At 38.2% G+C, this 25,422-nt stretch overlaps 1 protein-coding gene across 8 annotated transcripts in view; it reads right to left on the reverse strand.

Annotated features, from left to right (window-relative positions):
* Nucleotides 1–25,422, reverse strand: part of PDE7A (phosphodiesterase 7A) — a 210,742-nt gene that overhangs the window by 15,043 nt on the left and 170,277 nt on the right. For all 8 annotated transcript variants that reach the window (XM_027604911.2, XM_027604898.2, XM_027604868.2 and 5 more), the window contains 4 exons: nucleotides 16,934–17,085; nucleotides 14,597–14,660; nucleotides 4,360–4,455; nucleotides 2,464–2,564 (listed from right to left, as the gene is read on the reverse strand). In XM_027604911.2, coding sequence (XP_027460712.1) covers nucleotides 2,464–2,564; nucleotides 4,360–4,455; nucleotides 14,597–14,660; nucleotides 16,934–17,085 — 413 coding nt within the window. The remainder of the gene's footprint in view (nucleotides 1–2,463; nucleotides 2,565–4,359; nucleotides 4,456–14,596; nucleotides 14,661–16,933; nucleotides 17,086–25,422) is intronic.

The following is a 25,422-nucleotide window of genomic DNA, read 5'->3' on the forward strand; positions in this document are numbered from 1 at the left end:
GCAGATGCTTAACTGACTGAGCCGCCCAGGCGCCCCATATGTCAACATTTATTTAACGACTGCCTCCCCCACCGGGACCTTTTCTGTCCTGTTTACCACTGGATTCCTAGCACTAGGAAAACGTACTTAATGAATGAATGAAAGCACTTGAAAGCATGATGCCACACGAAAGCCTGGGAAGTAAAAAAATTACAATCTTAAGGCTTTTTTTAAAATGCATTTTTAAAACTTCGAGGGATTCTGTTTTAAAATGTAAACTACAATAAAGAAGGGAATTCTTGCATATGAGGGCTCAGTGATTTTATCTGTCTCCTTCAATGGAGCTTTGACTAAGTTAATGACTAATTTTGACTGAGTATGTTAACGATGAAAAGTTTTTAAAAGAATTATCAGAGCTACACAGGCAAAAAAAAATGTTTAAAAATTAGTATTGCCAGAGCTGCACGGGTAAGACTGTTCCTCATTTTTATCCACAACTTCCCCCTCCTGCACGTTCTCTGCCCCTCTCGCAGCGCCCACGGCCTGGCACCAGCCCTACCTTCTGCGCCCCTGGATTCTGGTTGGGTGTGGCCAGTGGAAGACAGGAGCGGAGAAGCCTTCACAGACGTGTTCACTAGGTTAATTAACTTCCTTTGTCTCACAAAACAGGACACTTAACCTTCATCATTCCATTTACCATTCCATTTACTGTATGGTGATTATTTATTAATTTCTCCCGAATAACTCTCAAACAGAGGCTTCAGGCTTGGCCCAGAGTTTTTCTAAAGTTCAATTAAAAAATTGGGGCACTTGGGAGTATACATTTGTCAAAACTGTACCCATGATCTCTGACAAATAAATAAATAAAATCTTAAAAAAAAATTTAAAAAAAGGGACGCCTGGGTGGTTCAGTTGGTTAAGCATCTGCCTTCGGCTCAAGTCATAACCCCAGGGTCCTGGGATCGAGTCCCGCATCCGGCTCCTTGCTCTGCAGGGAGCCTGTTTCTCCCTCTGCCTGCCGCTTCCCCTGCTTGTGCTCTCGCTCTCCTGACAAATAAATAAATCTTAAAATTAAAAAAAAAAAAAAAAAACTGTACCCATGAAATGTATACATTTTATTATTGCACATAAGTGACACCACAATAAAGTTGCTTTTTAAAGAAAGTCGTGATGTGGGGCGCCTGGGTGGCTCAATTGGTTAAGTGCCCAACTCTTGATTTCAGCTCAGGTCATGACCTCAGGGTTGTGGGATAGACGCCTGCGTCAGGCTCCACGCTAAGCGGGGAGTCTACTTGGGATATTCTCTCCCTCTCCCTCCCCCTCTGCCGCTCCCCCCCATGCATGAGCATTCACACTAAAATAAATAAATCTTTAAAAAAAAGTCATGATGTATATACTTTAAAAATTGGGGTATTTTCACATATTCCACAATCTCTTGAAAAATCAGAAGATGAGCAATCACATGGCTATATTCTCAAAGTTGGCATCAACTAGCACAAACTGGTTTAGTCAGGCTGCTTTCCCTTCTAATGTCTAGCCAGAATTCAGATCCCAGGGGAGAAGAGTTTAGAAGCAGAGCTAAGAGTAAGCCAATGTAATTTCAGAACGCTCGGGTAGGAAACGTCCACGGGCAAACGTGGCTTTCTGTTATCATCTCCAGTTGATGATTCCCGCATCTGTATCTCCAACAGATTCTCTCCTATGCTCCAGAGTCTTTGATCCAACTCTCTAGTCGACATCTCCATTTGGATATCACCCAAATACATTAAATTCCACATATCCAAAATGGAACTCCTCATTTCTACCAGCCTTAGCCTCAAAACTTTCTCCCTTTTCTACGTTCTTTCTCTCACAGAATTCCACCTTCTACTCTGCTGCCCCATGCAGTCTTCATCGACTCTTCTCCCTATTTCCCTCCCCCACATGCATGCAGACACCATAACCTGGGCATTCTAACTCCCAAGAGACCTTACAGACCACCCACCTCTCTCCTTCCCCAAGGCTACTTGTCCTAGCTTGGGCCACCAGGCTCTTTCATGGTGCATCGAAATCAAACAGCTCCTGACAGGCATCCATTTTCCTGGTCTTGTCAGATTCATTTTTACACCACAGGATAGTTTTCTAAAGTCTCCTGTTTCCCTTCTGTAGCTCCCCATTCATTCACTGAACTGGACTAATGCTGTCCAGCCCTCATGGAGCTCACAAGGAGCTTGGTGTAAATGCCAGTGTCTTAACATAGCACTGGGGGAGGGGGTGCCTAGGATCTGGACCTTCCTTGCCTGGACTTCTCTAGCCTCACTTTCAACAATCACCCAGTTCTCCAGCTGCTGCACTTACAAATATAACCACGATGGGAAACTTGATCCAGCCAGATCTCATTCTTGTGAAGGAAGCCTCCCATTTTGAGTCAAATCACTAATTTAAGGAAAAGTATTTGAAAGTAAGTCAAAGGAATTTTCTTAGGATTTTCACCCAGCACCTTACCTTAGGTTCTTTTAAGTAACAGTGCATGGCCTGAGTAACATCTGCAGCATGGACTGCATTGTGGTAAGGGTTTTGACTGTGGTAATCTTCTTGAATCATAACTGCAAAGAAAAAAGACCCCAGATTTCACTGTAGGTGAGAAGCATGTACAAATACAAAAATTAGGATGATTATGAGTTTTCCACTTAAAATTTTCATGTGGCTATCAGCTAACTGTTCAGATTCAGAGATGATAATCACCTCATAAGTCACATGTTTACCAAAGAATCAATACCATTTAACTGCAGACTTGTTTGCAATTTTCAGAAGGTATTCACGTCAAAACAATAAATATTTTTCTTTCAAAATGTGAATCTATCATTGTGCCAAACTCCCCTCTTTTAAGTGTAATTTTAAAAGTTTCTCAGTTTAACTAAAAAACACTGCAATTCATTCAATACATACTTATTGGACCAAGTACTGTTTTAGATTCTAGACATTTATCAGTGAACAAAAATCTATATGAAGGTAAAATAAGACAGTCATTTGGGGGTATATGAACATGATCCATGAGGTAAGTTTCGGATCTGGCATTAGGTTTTCAGTAGTAGGGCTGGACCTTCTGCTAATCCTACTCTCTGCTCAGTGTCTGTTATGCTCTCATGAAAAAGCAGACTAGGATTAGGGTCGAGCTATCCCCACTGCCATCAGGCCGGCCATGCAGCCCTAGTAGCTAACACTCTAATCTACTGGTCACTAAGTAATGTGAACCAATTCCACAGTGGTAAACTATGACTCACCAGTGAGAAGGAAGGAGCACTGCAAATCTGTATTTACTTTAATCCATCCTTTCAAACAACTTTTTCATTATTCTTGTTAGTATCTATTCTTGTGTTTTATAATTTATATAATATATAACTATAGTATTACAGACATATAAATTATAAATAAATATACATGAAAAGTTTCTCTCAAGGGCCTAGGTAATAAATTTATCTTCGTTTGGTATTTAAAAGGAAAGAAAATATTATCTTCTTCTTTAAAAAAGTAAGAAATAATCCTCATGCTTCTTTTAACATATTTATTTGGTAAAAAACTTGAACTTTTTTCCTAGCAGAGCAGTCCTAAGCAAATATCACCAGGCATGTTTAAACATATTAAAAATAAGCTTTAAAGTGTACTGTAAAGAGATTTCTGGGATCAGAAAAAAGAACACCTAAGCACAATGTACCTGATTTTTGAAAGCTTGAGCTTTCAACCTTTTTAAAAAGGACAGAAATGGTGTCATCTTTGTAACAAAGCTATGGTCAACTAAGAGACTGACTGCAGAAGTGTCCCACTTCGCCTTGCTCTCCAGCCATGGCTTTGAACCTTCAAAGCTTCCTGGCCGAGAGGTGTGTTCATCCCCATCTGATGTGCTTTGGCCAACAGGACGTTGTGGCGTGAAGGAGAGCAGTGCCGACACCGGGCTCCGGGGGTCTGGGGTCACCAGCTCTCTCCCAGAGACTGGCCACCACTCCTTGAACAAGCTCAGCTTGTTGTAAAATAAAATATTTCCTCCCTTTGTTTTTTAATGTGAATTTATTAAGGTGCCAAACTCCTCTGCCTCCTTTTAATTTAATGGGAGACCACGGAGAGCTGAGCCACACGAAGCCCAGTGTCCCAGCAGAGGTCCCAGGCAAGGCCCACGGAGCAGTCCACCTGCTGTCAACTGCAGGCACATAAATGAGCTCAGACGGACCACAAGCAGCATTCAATAGCCCCAGAGACTCAGCAGCTAAATAAAGGCGTGTCATTTCAAGCCACTAAATTTGGAGTAGTTTGTTTTCGAGCGATAGCTAACTGATATAACTGATGAAAATTTAAACAGGTTCTTGTTTAAATCTTATTACTGTTAAATGGGTTGAAATCACTTACCTAAAAATCTACGAAGTTTCATCATATCTAAATGGAAGTACTCAATTAATCCATGAAGACTAAATAAATGAAAGGTTAAACTTACTAGACTATTTCCTAAAATGAAAGAAGAAGATATCAGTAAGAAATACAGGCTCACATAATTGCATTGTGCTTCCAAATATGGGTTTTGAATATAAAACATGGAGAGTACAACTTCCTACTTTTTGTCTATCTAAGATTTATATTCTTTTATTTTACCAGCTATGAACTTTAAATATCACATCTTTTTTTCCATTCTAAGGGAAAAAACGGTTTTGTTTCGTTTTTCTATAACCAGATAAGATAAGCATTTTCAAATAGATCAATTTTTTGAAAGACACCAAAGTAATTACAATCAACAGAAAACTTTGAAAATTGTCCCACACTAAGTTGAATGCAACTTCCCAAAGCACCCAAAACATGGCTGCACTACCTTCAGCTACCCATCCCTCTACCATGGTGCTTTAACTGAACGAGAATGTCCAAAGTCAACTGCCTTAGCTGCACCGTGTTAGGTGGAGGTTGTGTTTATTCTTCAAGATACAGAGATAGGAGGAGGGATCGATGACTTCAAGATCAAAACTTTGAACTTGACCACTTGACTCCCCCACACTTGTAGCAAGAAATCTGAGTAGCTGCAAGGGGGGTGGGTAGTGATCACAAAACTAAGCAGAATTCTAGGATTCTAAGTTCATGGTCAACACTACATAGAAGTCTTACTATGTTTTTCTAGTGAAATGGTTAACTGACCTCCTCAAATGCCTATTTTCAAGCCTTTTCTACTCTTCTCAAAACTTCTGACATACTTCCCCATTCACCCCCTCATTCTCAACAGGCTCAGACTTCAACAGAAAATATACAAGCCCTCAAGTTTCCTTTCCTTTTCAAAGCCAATCCCTCCACCCCTCCAGAGTTTCTCAGAAACCTTGCTTGGATATCCTACCAACACACCCCACATGCCTCCTCCATCCCAGTGAATCAAAATATCCCTCCTCAGTCATTCCCATATAGGGACATGCTCTAGATTTTCTTCTCTCTCAAACAACAAAGAATATCTGACTCTCTTGGCTCCCTCCCGAGTCACCCTCTCTATTCCCCTACACAACTAAATTTTCCAAAAGAGCTGATACATGCCGTGGGGACTACCTCATCCTCAACTTCCACTCCTTTGTCACTGACAACGGAGTCAACACTAGTATAGAAAGTAAATTTGGAAAAACTACCATTGTTACAATGGTTAGTTTCTCTTCCAAGATGTGACTCTCCATTTTTTATACCTTCTATTATATTTCTCAAGGTTTCATAGACTTCCTCTATAGGACACATATGTTACTTAAAAAATGTATGTTAAAAAATTAACTTAATTGAAAAAAATGTAAGTTTTAAAGAGTTATGACCTTATAATTTGTCAGCATTTAGACAATAATAACATAACCACGATTTTAGTGTTCTCTAAAGAAATCCATGATTCCTACAAAAATCTATAAAGCACTTAATATTCCCACATTGTATATTTATAGTAATAACATTTATGAAGAATTAAAAAGGACCACTGGGCTAACCTCATTGCCCAAAACCGCCTAAACAACTGTCAACAGAAGCCCATGGCTGAGGAAAAATATAAATTAACTGAAAAATATCTGAATGAGAAACCCTGGAAAAGATGAAGGCCAAAAGATGTTCTTTTTAAAAAACCTGACATATCAGGCTTTAAGTGAAAAAAAATTTTTTTAAATCTTTTAAGAAACTAAATGTTAAAATTGCATTCAAATCCTGGTAACACTCTATTGATATGAACAGGAGCCCATGCGGTTTGGAACCATTTGTGAAGAAGTGAGCTATCTTTTTGTTATCACTGCTATAACAACCAACTCTGACTTCATATTTCACAACGTATGTTCAAGCAAACAATCCAGTTAAAAAATAGGCAGAGGATATGAACAGACATTCTTCCAAAGAAGACCTACAGATGGCCCAGAGTTGGATGAAAAGATGCTCAATATCACTAATCATCAGGGAAGGCAAATCAAAACCATAATGAGGTATCACCTTACATCTGTCAAAAATTTATCAAAAAGACAAGAAGTAACAACTATTGGTGAGGATGTGGAGAAAAGGAAACACTCTTGCACTGTTGGGGGGAAGGTAAATTGGTGCAGTCACTCTGAAGAACAGTAGGAGGATCCTCGAAGAATTAAAAAGAGAACTAACATATTATCAATTCCACTTCTGGGTATTTATCCCAAGAAAAGTAAACACTAATTCAAAAAGATATATACACCCCTATGTTCAGTGCAGCATTATTTACAATAACCACGTTATGGAAGCAACCTAAGTGTCTGTAGACAATCTAAAGAAGATGTGGTATACATATACAAAGGATTATTATTCAGCCATAAAAATGAAGGAAATCTTTTTTTTTTTTTTTTTAAAGATTTTATTTATTTATTTGAGAGAGAGAATGAGATAGATAGAGCACGAGAGGGGGGAGTCAGAGGGAGGAGCAGACTCCCCGCTGAGCGGGGAGCCCGATGCGGGACTCGATCCCGGGACTCCAGGATCATGACCTGAGCCGAAGGCAGTCGCTTAACCAACTGAGCCACCCAGGCTCCCAAAATGAAGGAAATCTTGCCATTTGCAATAACACTGATGAATTTTAAGAGCATTATGCTAAGTGAAATAAGTCAGACAGAGAAAGACAAATGCCATATGATCTAACTTATATGTGGAATCTTAAACAAAAAACCAAGTTCATGGGTACAGAGAATAAACTGGTGGTTGTCAGAGGCGAGGGTTGGCAATGTTGACAAAATAAGTGATGGAGGTCAAAAGGTACAAATCTCCAGCTATAAAATAAGTCTGGGGGATGTTATATACAGCATGGTGACTATAATTTATAATACTGTATTGCAGGCACTTGGGTGCCTCAGTCAATTAAGTGTCTGACTCTTGATCTCAACTCAGGTCTTGATCTCAGGGTTGTGAGTTCAAGCTCTGCATTGGCCTCCAAGCTGGGTATGAAGCCTACTTAAAACAATAAAATAAAGGTACTGTATTGTGTATCTGGAAGTTGCTAAGGGAGTAGACCTTAAAAGTTCTCATCACAAGAAAAAAATTGTAATTATGTACAGTGATGGATGTTAAATAAACTTTTTGTAATGTTTTAAATATATACATATATTAAATCACTACATTGTACACTTAAAGCTAATAAGATGTTATACATGTCAATTATACCTCAATTTATTTATTTTATTTTATTTTTTTAATTTTTTTTTAAAGATTTTATTTATTTATTTGAGAGAGAGAGAGAGAACGAGAGATAGAAAGCACGAGAGGGAAGAGGGTCAGAGGGTCAGAGGGTCAGAGGGAGAAGCAGACTCCCTGCTGAGCAGGAAGCCCGATGTGGGACTCGATCCCGGGACTCCAGGATCATGACCTGAGCCGAAGGCAGTCGCTTAACCAACTGAGCCACCCAGGCGCCCCAATTATACCTCAATTTAAAAATAGGCAGGAATTGCTGAAAATGGCAGAGTAGTAGGATCCTGAGCTCACCTCTTGCAATGAGTACACCAAAACTGCAAGTACATATAGAGCAAGTCTCTGAGAATGACCTGAAGACTATCAGAATAGCTCTTCCACAGCTAAAGATATAAAGAAAAAGCCACATCATGAGGGTAGGAGAAACAGAGATGTGGTTTGGTCAGAACCCACACCCCCAGCTTGGTGACCCACAAGCAGGAGGAATATCATAGGTATAGAGATCCTCCCTGAGAAGTGAAGGGTTCAAGCCCCACATCAGGCACCCACTGCCCTGGGGATCTGCACCAGGAAGACAACCCTCCATAACATCTGGCTTTGACAATCAGCAGGGCTTAGATCCAGAAGCTTTGAAAATCAGCAAAGCTTAATTCCAGGAGAGCTGGAAGACTATGGGAAGCCAGGATTCCACTCTTAAAGGGCCTGCACACAAACTCACTTGCTTGAGACCAGCACAGAGGCAAGAGTTTAAAGAGTACTTGGGCGATAAGTTAAGGAAATTCACTAATTTTAGGGCTTGTGCAATAGGGTCAGGGATCTGGAGGAACTTTCTCCAGGAACAGAAGCACTGAAAGGTGCCATTTTTCTTGCCCTCCTCCTGTCTAGCTGGCCTGATGCTGGCGGGCACCAGTTCTAACACTATCTACCTTGCTAGGACTGCTCACCCTGACCAGGTGTTTCCCTGCAGATCTGTCCAGTCCAACCTACACACCCTGGCAGACACCCCTCCAAAGTGACTCCCATCCTGTTGCACATAGCAGGCAGCCTCAACCAGGACTGGCACCCCACCAAAGTAGCACCTGCCCTAGCAGTGGTTGCAGGCCCATCTACGAGTGCACCCACAACAGTCACAGCCAGCCACACAGTGACCAGGGGGTACTGTGCTACTGGGCCCCACAGGATGCCTGCTACATAAGGCCACATGTTCAAGACCAGGAGACACAGCGGATCTACTTAATATATACAAACAAAAATAGAGAGGCAGGGAAAGGAAGAGACAGAGGAACATGTTTCAAATGAAAGAACAAGACAAAACCTTAAAAAAATACTAAATGAAATGGAAATAAGCAATCTACCTCATGAAGGGTTCAAACTAATGGTCATAAAGATGCTCACCAAACTTGAGAGAAAAGTGGATGAACTCAGTGAGAACTTCAACAGAGACAGAAAATATAAAAAAGAATGTATCAGAGCTGAAGAATACATTAAAATGAAAAATACAGTGAGGGAATCAATAGCAGATTAGATTATGCAAAAGAACAGATCCGTGATGTGAAATTCAGGGTAGTAGAAACCATCTAAACTGAACAGCAATAACAAAAAAAAAAAAAATTAAAAATGAGAAAGGTCTCAGGGACCTCTGGGACAACATCAAGTATACTAATATTCACATGATAGGAGCCCCAGAAGGAGAAAACAGAAAGGGAAGGGGCAGAAAACTTATTTGAAGAAATAATAGCTGAAAACTTCCCTAACTTGGGGAAGGAAACGGACATCTAGGTCCAGGAAGCAGAGAGAGTCCCAAACAAGATGAGCCCAAGGAAGTCGACACCAAGACAAATAATTAAAATGTCAAAACTTAAAGATGAAGAGAGAATCTTAAAAACAGCAAGAGAATAACAACTAGTTATGAACAAAGGAAACCCCATAAGACTACCAACTGATTTTTCAGCAGAAACTTTGCAGGCCAGAAAAGAGTGGCATGATATATTCAAAGTACTGAAAGGAAGAAACCTACAAGCAAGAATACTCTACCCAGCAAGGCCATCATTCAGAACTGAGGGAGAGATATAGAGTTTGCCAAACAAAAGGTAAAGAAGTTCATCACCACTAAACAGGCCTTATTAGAAATGTTAAAGGGGTTTCTTTGAGCAGAAAGAAAAGGTCAAAAAATAGAAGAAAATTATGCAGGAAAAAAGTCTTACTAGTAAAAGCAAACATAGTAAAGGTAGTGGACCAGCCACTTATAAAGCTTATATTAAGGTTAAAAATCAAAAGTAGTAAAATCAACTATATCTACAATATTTACTTAGGAAATATATACAATATGACATAAAAAACAAAATGTTGTGGGGGGGAGTAGAAATGTAGTCCTTTTAGAATGTGTTCAAACTTAAGTGACTGTCATCTTAAATAGACTGCTATATACATAATGTGTTATATATGAACCTCATGGTAACCATGAACCAGAAACTTCTAAGAGATACACAGAATATAAAGAAAAAGGAATAAAAACACAACACTAAAGAAAGTAATCAAGTCAAAGGGAAGACAGCAACAGAAGAAAAACTGAGAACTATAAAACAACCAGAAAACAACCAAGTGGCAATAAATACATACCTATTAACAATTACTTCAAATGTGAAGGGACTAAATGTTCCAATCAAATAACACAGGGTAACTGAATGGATAAAAAAGTCAAGACCCATCTATATATAGCCTACAAGAGGCTCATTTCAGACCTAAAGACATATACAGATGGAAGTCAAGGGATGGAAAAAATGTTCCATGAAAATAGAAATGAAAAAAAGCTTGGGTAGCAATACTTGTATCAGACAAAACAGACTTTAAAAGAAAAATTGTAACAAGCGACAAGAAGGGAATTACATGACGATGAAGGGGTCAATCCAACAAGAGGATAAAAAAACCCAGTAAATATCTATGCACCCAACAGAGAAGCACCTATATGTGAAGCAAACATAAACAGACATGAAAGGAGAAATTAACAGCAGTACAACAGTATTAGTAGGGGACTTTAATACCCTCCGCTTATTATCAGTAGCGAGGTCATCCAGACCGAAAATCAACAAGGAAACAGTGGTCTTAAATGACATCTAAGACCAGATGAACTTACCATATATATACAGAACATTCCATCTAAAAACAGCAGAACACACCTCCTCTGAGGTAAACTCGGAACATTGTATTCCTCAGGATAGGTCACATGTCAGGCCACAAAACAAGTCTCCATAAATTTAAGAAGACTGAAATCATATCAAGTATCTTTTCCAACCACAAGAGTATGAAACTAGATTACAAGAAAAAAAAAAAGACTGGAAAAAACACAAACATGTGGAGGCTAAACAACATGCTAATAAACAGCCAAGGGGTCAATGAAAAAAATCAAAGAGGAATTCAAACACACCTTGAATCAAATGAAAATGAAAATACAATGTTCCAAAATATAAGAGACACGGCAAAAGCAGTACTAAAAGGGACGTTTATAGTGATAAAGCCTACCAAAAGCACTAAGACAAAATATCAAAGAAACAATCTAAGCTTACACTTAAAGGAACGAGAAAAAGAGGAAAAAAAAAAAACCCCAAAACAAAGCCCAACAAAGTACAAGGAAGGACACAGTGAAGATCAGAGTGGAAATAAATGAAATGGGACTTAAAAAGTAATAGAAAACATCCATAAACCTGAGAGCTGATTCTTTGAAATGATAAATAAAGTTGATACACCTTTAGCCAGGCTCATCAAGAAAAAAAAAAGAGAAAGGACTCAAGTAAATACTATCAAAAATGAAAGAGGAGAAGATCAATAGACACCACAGCAATACAGATTTTACAAGACTAATAAAACGAGCATATGCCAACAAACTGGACAAACTAGAAGAAATGGATAAATTCCAAGACATATGTAATCTTCTAAGACTGAATCACAAAGAAACAGAAAATCTGAACAGTCCAATTACTGGCAATGAAATGAATCAGTGAAATGAATCAATGAAATGAATCAAAAAACCCCCAACTAACGAGTCCAGGACCAGATGGTTTCACAGGTGAATTCTACCAAACATTTAGAGAAGAGGAAGTACCTATCCTTCTCAAACTATTTCAAAAAATTAAAGAGAAAGGAATGTTTCTGTATTCATTCTACAAGGCCAGCATCACCCTGACACCAAAACCAGACAGACACTACAAAGAAAGAAAACTACAGTCTAATATTCTTGATGAACATTTATGCAAAATACTCAACCAAATATTACCAAACCAAACTCAACAATATATTAAAAGGATCATACACACTCGATCAAGTGGGTTTTATTCCAGAATGTAAGGATGGTTCAACACCTGTAAATGAATCAACATGATACATCACATTAACAAAATAAAGGATAAAAATCATATTATCATCTCAGTAGATGCAGGGAAACCATTAGACAAAATTCAACATCCATTTATGATAAAAACTCTCAACAAACCAAGTATAGAAGGAACATACCTCAATATAAAAAAGGCCAAATAAGACAAACCCACAAGTAACATCACACTGAATGGTGAAAAGCTGAAAGCTTTCCCTCTAAGATCAGGAACAAAACAAGGATGCCCACTCTTGACACTTTTATTCAACACTGTACTGGAAGCATGGACCACAACAATCAGACAAGAAAAAAGAAATAAAGGCATCTAGATTATGAAGGAATAAGGCCATAACACAGGATGGCAACAAGGGTCCCTCACATGCAAGACAGGGGCTGACAAACCGTATCTTGCTATTTCACACATAACCTCTCATTCCTATAAAAGGAACGTACTCTAGCAGATGGCAAGTGCTTTCTTCCTTGGAGTGGCCAACTGGGGGCCATTTGTCTTGGTGGGAATCACTGAGTTTTGCCTCCTCCCACAATGTCCTCCAGTGAATTGCCCAGAGTAAGAAATAACAGAAAGCACTGGATCAATAAACAAGACAGGAAAACTATATACTTGGATACCATATACATGTATCATCCAGAATTCATTTCAGGCTAAGCAGTTTAAAAACGGAAAGCACTTCTAATTAAATTTTGAAAACTAAAAAAATTTTTTCTTCTGCCCATTTGCTTCTCAATAATATCTTTTCATGGACAGAACTCCTGTAACTTTTTGGTGGCTGTATTTAACTGAATATATGTATCACCATCTGTAAAAATCATAGGTGGGTAGCTAACTCCTGACAATCAACCTTAAGAAGAAACCATCTGGCCAACTCCACAAAAAGTAATGAGATGATTAAAGTGAAAGCAAAGCGTTAAATTAACTAATGTAGCTAATGGCTATTCTGTCCATCCCACACACTGTCAACCTCACTCTACTTTCATCACCAAGATCCCGGACTAGCAGGATATGTACTTTTTAGAAATAAGGTTTAGAGAACAATCACTTATTTCGATGAGTTACAAGTGTCCCAATAGACTAATCATAGACTATGAGCTATCACAGTTTATATAAGGCTAAACTTTGAAGGTGCTAAGGGTGGCACTGTTTTATTTACATTTAGTTTGACGTAACAACCGAATATTCATATTAAGTTAGAAAAAAAGAAATTTCCCAGATCTTAGATGAGTCAACTGATCGTTCACAATCTTTTTCAAAAGGGAAGGCTAAAGGGAAGGACAACTGTGTAAATGATACTAGAGAATTTTCTGTGTGGACATGCCAAAGTGGGGGCAGGGAGAGGAACAGAACAGTCACCAAAGGGCAAAGGAGAGGTGGAAGAGAAACAAAAGGAAAAAAACAAAAACAAAAGGGCAGGGAAGCAGGAGAGAGGTAAGCTGATAAGACAGAGTTCATTGTCTTTACAATTTTGCCTAGAATCAGTCGAATTTATTTTCTGTCAATGGCATACAGACAAATAGAAGGTGATTACAAAGCTATTTTCACCTTACATGGGCCACACAGATTATGCGGAATCATACAGTAATTCTAAAAAGCCAGATCCTCATTGATTCTCAAGATGAATAAAGTTGTATCTGCTTGTCCTTTTCCATGTTTGGCTTCCCTATGAAATGAGCTTCATTCCAAAGTAAAATAAGAAAAAGAATGGTGATTTCAAAGTATATAGTAGTGAACCACCTAGTTGTTACTTCATTCTAAACACTCTGAAGTGAATTCCTCTCCACGTACTGCCCACTCTGCTTCACTTACTAAAGAGAGATTTAGACAAGGAAAAAGTCTAGTTGAACTACATGTACTACTTTTACGCCAAAAATTTTATCCTAAATAAAAATGATTCCCAGAGGGAATCCTTTTCCTGTTCCCAAAGAGAATAAGGAAACATGACCCCTACTCCTAAAACAAAAGAAAACAAAAAACACAGGAGGGGGTAAAAGATTAGAATCACCTGGTGTTTCAAACCACTCACATTCTATAGATTCTGATAAGACTCCTAAAGAAGCTACAAGCTCATCCCCATCCAACCATGGAGAAGCAGTGTCAGAGGGAACCACTGAATATGTCCTCTCTCTCAAGTGTTCGGAGAAAGAAAAACCTGAGAACCACAAAGCTGGAAGAAAGGATATCTCTCAAAATGTCATTAATCTACCACATATCTGTAGCTATCAAAGCTGGAATCAGAAGATGTCATTGTAAATAGCCACAATCCAAAAGAAACCAAAACAGAAAAATAAAGAACATAACGAGGTAACATTTTCATTTTGGGTTATCCGTAATAGCAGCATTAGCTAGGGTGAGGATTATAACTTTTGATTACTGCTAAGAGTAATGAAAAAATAAAATTATGAGAGTGATTCTTTGGGCTTATAGATCAGTCACTAAAGAAGGGACAAAATGGTGTTCTGCCAGCAGAGGGCTCACAACCTAAAGAAATGAAAGCAACAACCCACCAGGGGCTGTGCCATCAAGGCAGAATCTAGAGTATGCAGTAATTTGAGTAAGTCAAATTCTTCACTTACCATTTGTTAGTCTATCAAATAGAAAGATATCAAAATTCCAATTTCCAACTTTTTCCAGCATACACTGAAATGAAAACCAAACATTCCTATTGTAATTTCATTTCAGTAACAGTCTGTCTTTTGTAGATAGCCCATAGAGAAGTTAGTGAAAATGAAAAGCGATCTAAGAAATGCTAAGTATCATTCTCTTTTTAATCGTGACCTTTCCAGCTGACTCCAAAAAAGTTTCCAAAATGTAAGCTCCATTTGGAAAACCAACTATTATTTTGCTTTCCAATTAATGAATGTACAGGTAAGGTTAATGTTTCTTTCAATTCACTGCTATACTCCCAAGAACTTTTCAAGAATTCTAATATAATTTAATACCATGGAAGTGTGGTTCATACACTGCATGGTCTAGAAACTAGATTTTAAAAGTCTCATAAAAATAAGTTATAACAGCTGAGTACTTACTATATTCCATACTGGTAAAAGGGCTAGTTCACTCTTTCTATTCATAGCAACACTATGAAGTAGGCATTGTTTTCAATCCTCATTTACAGATAGGGAAACAGGCTAAACGTAACTAACTTGAGCAGCTAAACAGTAACAGAGCTGGGATCTAAAGTCAGGTGGTCTGACTCTGGAAACGAGGCACTTGACAGCTATATTACACTATGCTTAAATTATTTGTTATTCATTTTCTTAAAAAACACTCCCAACTCGCAGGCATTTATTTATATTCTTTAAGTATCCTTATATACTAAGTAATAGCATTTATTACATTTATTTTTAAGTTGATGTGTATTTCAGTTGAGCAAATAAATCCCACAACCCCAAAATGAAATTGATTGTATTTTTAAACCATATATTTGTAACCTGAAACTTTTGTGGAAAGTTCACTGTTGTATACATTTATCAATAAATTGACATAAATAATACTATTACTAGTAGAGATTATTTATGATAGTACTCACAACTAATCATACACAGATCAATATTCTCACTTTTAAAAGCATAACATGTAAACTTTTCAAAACCTAAAGAAAGCATGAACACCTTCTATTAAGTTGTTCTTTCATCAAACCGGGGAGCAATTTTTTTTTAATGTAATTGTAAAGAAGGTGCTTCACCCTACGTACACACACTTAAAAAATCTGGCCTGTAAATACTAAGTCAAAAAATAATTTTAAAAATACTAGAAACATAAGATTATTAAAAACCCTCATTTGCTCAAAAACAAGCTCATCTGTGCTCCACCTTCATTAAGACATTTCTTTAAACTATATAAATAGAAAATAATGCTCACAATCACAGGGTTTAGTTAGAAAACGTAAGGAATAGCACGGAGGACCACAGGAGAAGGGAGGGAAAACTGAATGGGAAGAAATCAGAGAGGGAAACAAACCATGAGAGACTCTGGACTCTGGGAACCAAACTGAGGGTTACAGAAGGGGGGGGGGAGGGGATAGGGTAACCGGGCGATGGGTATTAAGGAGGGCACGTGTGGAGATGAGCACTGGGGGTTATACGCAACTAATGAACTGTATCAAAAACTGATGATGTACTATATGCTGGATAATTGAACATGAGAAGAAAAAAAGTTTTCTTGATAAAAAAATAAAATAAAAAGGAATAAGATAAAAAAAGAAAAAAGAAAAGAAAACATATAAATCCTCAAAATATCTCAGTGATGGAAGGGACTATGAAAAATCATTTGACTGAAAGTCATGAGGCCTAACATCCTGTGCTGGGTGTACCTCTACCCAGGAGGTGACCTCAAACAAGTCTCTGATGCTCTTCAGGCCATTGATTCCTTACCTACAGAATACAGAAATTAGACCAGAACAGCCATAATATTCTTCCCAGAGTTAAGAGTCTGTGTGATCTTATAGTTTAATGTTCTACTGATCTACTTGTTACTTAATGTTATAATAAATGAAAACATTTTCACTATTTTAGTTAACTTCAGAAATTTCCCTACTTATAAAATGAACATGTGCTCTAAAGGAAAAACCTGAAAAATGGGCTTAACTGATTTTTGCATACAAAGAAAGGTTCTTTTTTTTTTTTAAGATTTTATTTATTTATTTGACAGAGAGAGAGAGACAGTGAGAGAGGAAACACAAGCAGGGGAGGGGGGGAGGGAGAAGCAGGCTTCCTGCAGAGCAGAGAGCCCCATGCAGGGCTCCATCCCAGGACCCTGGGATCATGACCTGAGCCGAAGGCAGACACTTAACTACTGAGCCACCCAGGCGCCCCACTAAGAAAGGTTCTAATAATTCAATACCACATGGGGGAAAAAGGTTTCATTAAACTTATCAAAAATTAATGTTTTCTTGAAAAAGCAATACACACCTTGGCTTGCCCATTATAATCATCATCTAAAATGTTTAGAGAATTTGAAACAGTAGTACCACGAAAAAAGCGTGAAGATCTAAGATACCGCTGGAAACTTAGTAACCTTCTGATATTCCTTGCAGACACAGAAACTTCAATTTCAGATTGAGCTGAAATAAAAGGAGTAAAAGGTGAGTATAGCAAGTCAAAACTGTGCATACACTATCTTTGTATTACCCCTTTCTAGTTATACACAAATAAAAATAAATCATTATACCACATTTCTAGGAGAGAAGAAATACTTTATTCGTATTTTCAACCAAAGAACTAGGAACGAAGGGGTAAATGATCAATTTTGACAGCAGTTAGAAAGCTAATGAAAAGTGTGGCTGGATTAATAATCAGGTTTTTTTTTTTTTTTTAAACTCTGAAGCGTTATCGCCTCTCATTCTATTGCTTGAATATGCCGTATAAACATTATGGAACAGAAAGACAAAACCTAGTTTCAAATTATCCTTCATAGTGAGGAGCCAAGTCCCAAGTTTAATCCTAATGAGGTATCATTTCAAATATTAAGATAATTTTACTTAAAGGAAAAGGAGATGGGCCGGAGAAATAAGTAATTTCTATTCTATAAGAGTTCTACAGGATGGGGACAAAAATCCTGTGAGATAGAAAAGCTCTAGAAAGGAGAAAGTCTAACACAACCTTTTTTTTTTTATTTTAGAACAAACCAAAATTTCCTTAAGTACCAGATGAAGTAACGGACTTGGGTTAAAAGCCATCTCCCAGGGAACACACGTTATCTTTAAACTCTAGAATCAAACTAAATTCAGTGAAATGCTCATAATATAAAACACATGAAAATGGAGACTAAGGATCAACAACTCTACACCTCTCATCCTAACTTCCAGTAGCTTAAAATCACCATGTAGAATGGCAGGTAATCAAACATTCTCCCTTGTGTGTCCAGTCAGTAACTCCTCTATTGGCCTCTAGTACTTTGTCTTCCTATCTATAAAATAATGGCAAGAATATCTGCTGGATTAAATGAGATAATGTATACATGAGTTAAGTAAACGGTTGCAATGTAGATGATAATAAAACTGATGTTGAAGCCACTGCTTGGAAGTATGCTTCTAGGTGATTATCCTAAGTTCCCAGCCTATTCGTGTTGCTCTAAATAAAAGTATCCACTGGCTCCTTATCATCTTAAAATGGACTCCATCTACTTAGTTAGGAAGAAAAGGCTTCATGCTCCAGGTTCTAGCTCTCTCCAGATTTAGCTCAGGTGTCACCTTTCCTGGGAGGCAAACCTGGACACCTGCACACACCCTCCCCATGTTGGAGAAATGGGAGGTACCTCCCCTCCTGGGTTCTCAAAGCTCCCTGTGCACACCTCTATCAGACTACTTCTGATACTGGATTATAACTGCTTACTTACCTGTCTCCTGTAATAAATGATGACCTCCAATGTAGGCAAGAACTACCTTTTTTCCCATCTCTTTATTCCAAAGCCTAATAACAGCATCAGGTAGATCCGTGAAAAATATACTGAATAAATGCATCCTATTTTTGAAATACCTGATGAGTTTTCAGATTCCCATATACTCACATAAGCCAGAAATAATGTACACGGTTATGTACATTTTTCCTAATGTACTCATTTTTCATTCCAGTGAATCTAAAATAGGAAGTATCTAGAACAATTGTGGAGTCAAATTTCTGATCTTTATCAATGTAACTTACATGAAAAGGACTGGAACCAAAATGGTAAAACTATTAATATCAAGTAATAATGTTTGAACTAGAATTAGCAAGTATGAGGAAATGAGGGTAGACTAAGTTCTGTGAAAACAATGTTCCCAAGTGCTTTGCAAAAAGTTCCTCATTTAGTCCTTAACAATATTATCCTTCACTTTACACATGAAAACACTGAATCTACAAGAGATTAAGTAACTCGCCCAAGGTCACACAGCCAATATATAGGATGCAAGCAGACTTTAAAACACAGAACTGTTTGCTTATAAAGCCTATCTCCACACTATGACTCCTACGTTTTTATTAAAATCTTTACAGTATTATTTATTATTAATTGTAAAAAATTTGTGTATAAAATTATTCAAAATTGTTTTTACCTAGATGAAAGCATGCAGGAAAAAAACACGGTGGGGGGGAAACTAATGTACAAGAATTTATGCCTAATATGATCCTTCTAGTGCTATTCTTAGAAAAGAGTGAATCTGGAAGGGACACAGTTGAATGGTACAAATATATGGGGAGCAGACGAGATCTAATTAATACGATACTAGCACCACCATCTGTTTTCATAAGACACCCTACAGTTTTACAAAAGTGCATTCACGTCAGCTATCCCATTCAGTAATCAGAACAATATGAAGATGACAAGATTATCACCCCCATTTTACAAATATAGCCTTAGAAACCAAAGTAGAAATGCAACACAATTAATCTGTGAGAGCCAAAGCATTTAGAAAATTCTAGAAAATGCTGCAGAATACATGTATTCTATCCATTATGGAAAAGTAACCTAAAGAGTTCAAGGTCATGAGCATGACTTCCTGAGCATTCCCTTCAATTTATCTGAAATCACACACAAAAGGCAACAGTTGTATCGTCGGCAAGTGCACTATATCACAGGGTGCACGTGTGTGCACGCATGCGCACACGAACAGCAGCGGCATCGCTGCTTTCAAATTCTATACCCAAACTCATGCACCCCAGGGATAAATGTGAGAATCTCTTTGGGAGGACAGCTGCTCAAGGACCAGAAAATAAATGAGCCTCATTTGAGAGGAAAACCCCAGTAACTCAGTGCACTGTGCTAGGTCCTCCTATCAACATAGCAGGATTCACACTGTCAATGGTTAAGACATCTGGCAGTCTGGAGGCCAGAGCCCTATTCACAAGATCACAGCTGCACCCGCCTGCTTCACTCCCATTTTCCGGGTAATTTCTGACGAGTCACAACCTCTTGGTATCTCACTTTCCTTAACTGAAACAAAACAAAACAAGCCAAAGCAAAAAACTAAACATAATTCATGTCTTCCTGTTTCACAGAGTCCTGAAATTGGTACACATTATCCAGAGTTCTGGTTTGACCATATTAAGTTGAGAATGAATATTAGACACTGACTCAAGGGGAAATGCTCTCTCACAGGAGCCTAGCACCATCCAGCAAGACTAATCCCATAAATAACCTACCCAAAGCATCAGAAGCAGAGCTTCATTTAATGACAGAACAAGCCTTAACAAGTACTGATTATTTCACAGACAACCTAAGAAAGGGGAGAACCTATCCAGATGAAACAGCAAATCATCCAGGGTAAAGTGTTTTCTTCACCTAGAAGGCCTGGGGAAGATTACTTAAGATTACATTGCGGAAGACTGAAAATCCCATAAGATCCTACAGAGACAGCAGCTAAAACTACCCCAAAGCTTTGCCTTAAGACTTTATATAGGGCCAGAATTTGGGGGAGAGGGGAAGAGAACATTTGGTTTTTCTATTAGGCTAGTTATTGAATATGTCATGTGTTCACATGTCTGAAAAATGAAAAGGAAGCAAGATGGGAAGAAGAGAAGCAGGGAAAGAAAGTGAGGAGGAGGGACGGGGGGAGGGAAGGCTAAAGGTAGAAAAGAACACAGTGAAAAACCTAACCCTACCCAGTCATCCATCCAACTACTTCCTAAGCCCTCCCCCAAAATGATAATCTTTTTCTTAAAGTTTCCTGTGTATCCTTCCTGAGTTCGGTCAAATATATAAAATCATTATATACTATTTTTCTACTTCTTTTACATAAATGGTAGCATATTCCGTTGTATGTTCTGCACCCTTGCTTTTTTTCTTGGAGCCCCCTCCCTACCAGTACACAGAGACCTTCCTCATTCTTTCATGAGGTTGTAAAGTATTCCATAATATTGATTAACCATAATCTATTGAACCAGTCCTTTACTGAAGATCATTGCCACAATTTTAAAATTTGCAAAAATACCTTCATTTCGTGAAATATGCTTATATTTCCACTTCTTGATTTGTCAGTTTAGGATATCATCCTTTAATATTTTATCACACATGAGGAAACCACTCTATATCCTCCCTTCTCTCCCTTTTCGTTTCCCAACGTTTGTTAGTTAGCAGAGTACAACCTTTTCCTTTCATTCCAATCCTCACTTTTATATTTTGTTTGTTTAGGTTCATCCTTTAGCAGTTTCTTCAGGGCTCATGAAAACTACATAGCTCACAACTTCTTTCAGTAGTCTTTGTATTTGACAGACAGCTTGACTAAATATAAAATCTTGGCTCTCATTTTCCTTGAGTGAAGATAGGAAAATGAACGCATTGATTCATTACTTTCTGGCACTGAGATTTGCAAAGTCTGAGGCAAACCCTTTATTTCCCCCCTTATAATAGTGATGTGGTTTTTTGGCATGGCCATCCACACAATCTCTTGATCTTAAAGTCCAATGACTTTGTGAGGATATAGCCCCCTGTTAATCATTCTGGGTCATTTTCCCCAGATATAAGGGGTGCTCCTTCAATATTTAAATTTAACTCTTCTGTTACTTCTGAAGAGTTTTCTTGAATTGTATCTCTAAATATTTGTGTTCCACTCTTTTAGCTTTATTATTCAGAGACTAAACTGTTAGGTTGATATGGCTTTACCTGTCATCTATGTCTCATTTCCTCTCCAATTCTTTTTTTGTTTTGTTTTGTTTGCTTTCTCATTTTTCCTATCCAAGTACTAACCACACCCAACCCTGCCTAGCTTCTGCGATCGGACGAGACTGATCTTGTCTGTAGGGTGGGCTGGCTGCAGACTGCTTTTCTCATTTCTACCCACTGTGCCTGTTACCTTGGTTAGTGCATATTCTACACCTTGTGCTCCTACCAAGTGCCTTCATTTCTGTGATCTACTTAAACATTTGCTTTTTTTTTAAGATTTTATTTATTTATTTGAGAGAGACAGAGATAGCAAGAGAGAGCATGAGCAGGGAGGGAGGGAAGCAGGCTCCCCGCTGAGCAGGGAGCCCAACGCTAGGACTTGATGCCAGGACCCTGGGATCATGACTTGAGCAGAAGGCAGACGCTTAACCTACTGAGCCACCCAGGCGCCACTGAACATTTGCTTCTACTATTTCTTGATTCTGAATATACAGGTTTCAACTACTTTCACTGTCTTGCCTTATTTATGACCTAGTCCCTGAGTTCTTCAATTTGTGCTTTACAGTGAAGCTACTGCTTCATTTACGTTAAGTGAGTAGCAGAAAATTTGGTCACAATTTTCATCAGCTTACAGGTAGCATTTTTCTGTGAGCTCCTCTTCAATCACTGCTAAGTTCTGCTCTCTTCTACCACTCTGCATAATTCAAGGACCCGATGGGCCAGTTCCTTTTTTACAAGAATCATCACTGAATGGGCTAAATTTTTGTGGACTAACCCTCTACACGATTTTTTTTTTTTTAAGTAATCCGTACACCCAACATGGGGCTCAAATTCACAATCCCGAGATCAAGAGTCCCATGCTCTTCCCACTAAGCCAGTCAGTCACCCCTACACCACACTCCTAATATGGATAGAAGTAAAGTCTTAAGAGAGGGTAGAGGAGCCCTCTTAGCTTCCTTACCCAAATGGCTCTCTCCTTTTCTGCCAAAGAGACAGTGTGCTTCTTACAGATGGATCTCTGCTATTTCTGTAACTGGGCCCAGAGGGAGTACACCTACCCCTACTCAACCCAGATCACAGACCAGATGAGGCCAGTAAAATATTTAATCTTATACTTCCGGGTGAACCCCTAAAAAAGTTTAAGACTTCTTTTGTGGCCTAACATATGGTCTATTCTGGAGAATGTTCCATGTGCATTTGAGAAGAACATGTATTCTGCTGTTGGGTGGAGTGTTCTGTATACGTCTGATGGGTACAGTGCTGCTCTGGTCCTCTAATGCCTTACTAACCTTCTGTCTCATTGTTCTACTCATTATTGAAAATGTGAATTAAAGTCTCCATTACTGTAAAATTGTCTGTTTCTCCCTTCAATTCAGTCAATTTGTGTTTCATATATTTTGGGGTTCTGTTGTTCAATGTATATATGTTTATAATTTATGAATTTATAATTTATATCTTACATATTTATCATTGTACAATGTCCTTTATCTCTTGTAATCTTTTTTTTTTTTCAAGTCTACTTTGTGTGACAATAATACAGCCACCCAGCTCTCTTTTGGTTACTATTTACATGGAGTATCACTCCCATCCTTTTACTTTCAACCTCTTTCTTTCTTTACACCTAAAGTTACTCCCTTCTACACAGCATATAGATGGACTCTGTGGGTTTTTTTAGTTCAGGTCTGCCAATCTCTGCTTTTAAGTAGAAGAATTTAATCTATTTACATTTAAGGTGATTACTGATAAAGGACTGACTTCTGCCATTTTGCTATTATTTTGGGTATGTTTTGTATGTTTTTTGTTCCTTAATTCATCAATTACTGCCTTTTTTTCATTTAGCTAATTTTTTTAAAAGATTTTATTTATTTATTTGACACACAGAGAGATAGAGAATACTAGCAGGGGGAGCGGCAGGCAGAGGGAGAGGGAGAAGCAGGCTCCCCGCCGAGCAGGGAGCCCGATGTGGGACTTGACCCTAGGACCCTGGGATCATGACCTGAGCCAAAGGCAGACACTTAACTGACTGAGCCACCCAGGCATCCCTCATTTAGCTAATTTTTTTGTAGTGTACCATTTTGACTCCCTCTTCTTTCCTTCTCTGTATATTTTTTAGTTCTTTTGGGCATTACAATTAACGTCTTCAACTTATAACAACCTAGTTTGCATAGTACCAACTTATTGTACAAACACTCTACTCCTATACTCTCCAACTTTTCCCTTTTATCTTGTTATCATCACAGAGTGCATCTTTACTCATTGTGTATACACACACACAGATTTATAAAAGAGTAACAAACCAGAAGTACAACAATACTGCTTTAATATTTACCTATGTAGTTACCCTTGCCGGTGTTCTTTATTTCTTATGGTTTCAGGTTATTCTCTAATGTCCTTTCATTTCATCCCGAAGGACTGCGTCTAGCATTTCTCATAGCACAGGTCTATTGAAAATGAACTCTCTCAACTTTTGTCTGGAAATGTATTTATCTCTTCTTCATTCATGAACGACAGTTTTGCTAGCTATAGAATTCTTGGTGGATAGCCCCCTCTCCTTCAGGATTCTAAATATGTCATCGTACCCCCCTTCTGTCTTCCAAGGTTTCTATAATGAAAAATCAGTTGTTAAATTTTATTGAGGATCCCGTAATGACAAATTGCTTCTCTTTTGCTGCTTTCAAAATTCTGTCTTTGGGTTTCAACAATTTGACTATATTATGCCTCAATGTGGATCTCCGAGTTTATCCTGCACTGAGGTTAGATGTGTATTTCATGTCTTCATCAGATTTACAAAGTTTTCCACCTTTACTTCTTCAAATACTTTTTCTGCTCCTTTCTTCTTCCTGCTACTGGGACTCCTATGATTCATATATTGGTACATACAATGATCTCCCACCATTTTATTGGGCTCTGTTCATTCTTCTTCTTTTTTTCCCCCCTGCTTCTCAGTTTGAATCATTTCAATGGTCTTATCTTCAAGTTCACTGATCCTTCTGCCTACTCAAATCTATTGTTGAATCCCTCTAGTGAATTTTTTCATTTCAGTTATTATACTTTCAGCCCCAGAATCTGTTTGGTTCCTTTTTATAATTTCTATCTATTGAGATTCTGGTTTTGTTCATACAATGTTTTGCTGATTGCCTTTAGTTCTTTGTCCATGGTTTGCTTTAAGCTTTTAAGAAACTTGATTTAACATTTCTGACTAGTAATTCTAATGTCTGGGCTTCCTCAGGGATGGCTTCTGTGAAATTCTCTTGTTGTATGTATGGGCCATACTTCCTGGTTTCTTTGTATGTTTTATAGTTTTGTATTTTTTAATTTTTATTTATTTATTTATTTATTTAAAGATTTTACCTATTTGACAGAGAGAGACACAGCGAGAGAGGGAACACAAGCAGGGGGGGGAGAGGGAGAAGCAGGCTTCCTGTGGAGCAGAGAACCCAATGTGCGGCTCGATCCCAGGACCCTGGGGATCACTACCCAAGCCGAAGGCAGACGCTTAACGACTGAACCACCCAGGCGCCCCTATAGTTGTTTTGTTTTTTTTTTTTTTGAGAAGTGGACATTCTGACTATTAAACTGGGGTAACTGGAAATCTAATCTCTCATTCCTCCAGTACTGCTTACTTTTGCTTGTTGTGGGCTGAAGCCACCTGTTTTGACTTCCACACTATTTTCACCTTTGCATATCTATCTGCCTTTGTGTGTTCCTTGTTGTGTGTGGTCACTGAAGTTCCTGATCCATTATCTCTGCAGTCAGTCAACACAGTGACCCAACACAGATTTCCTTAAATGTGTGGCTCCAAAAGGGGGAGTGGAGGGGAGGA

Source organism: Zalophus californianus, chromosome 4 (genome assembly GCF_009762305.2).
Source record: "Zalophus californianus isolate mZalCal1 chromosome 4, mZalCal1.pri.v2, whole genome shotgun sequence".
NCBI classification, from domain to species: Eukaryota; Metazoa; Chordata; class Mammalia; order Carnivora; family Otariidae; genus Zalophus; species Zalophus californianus.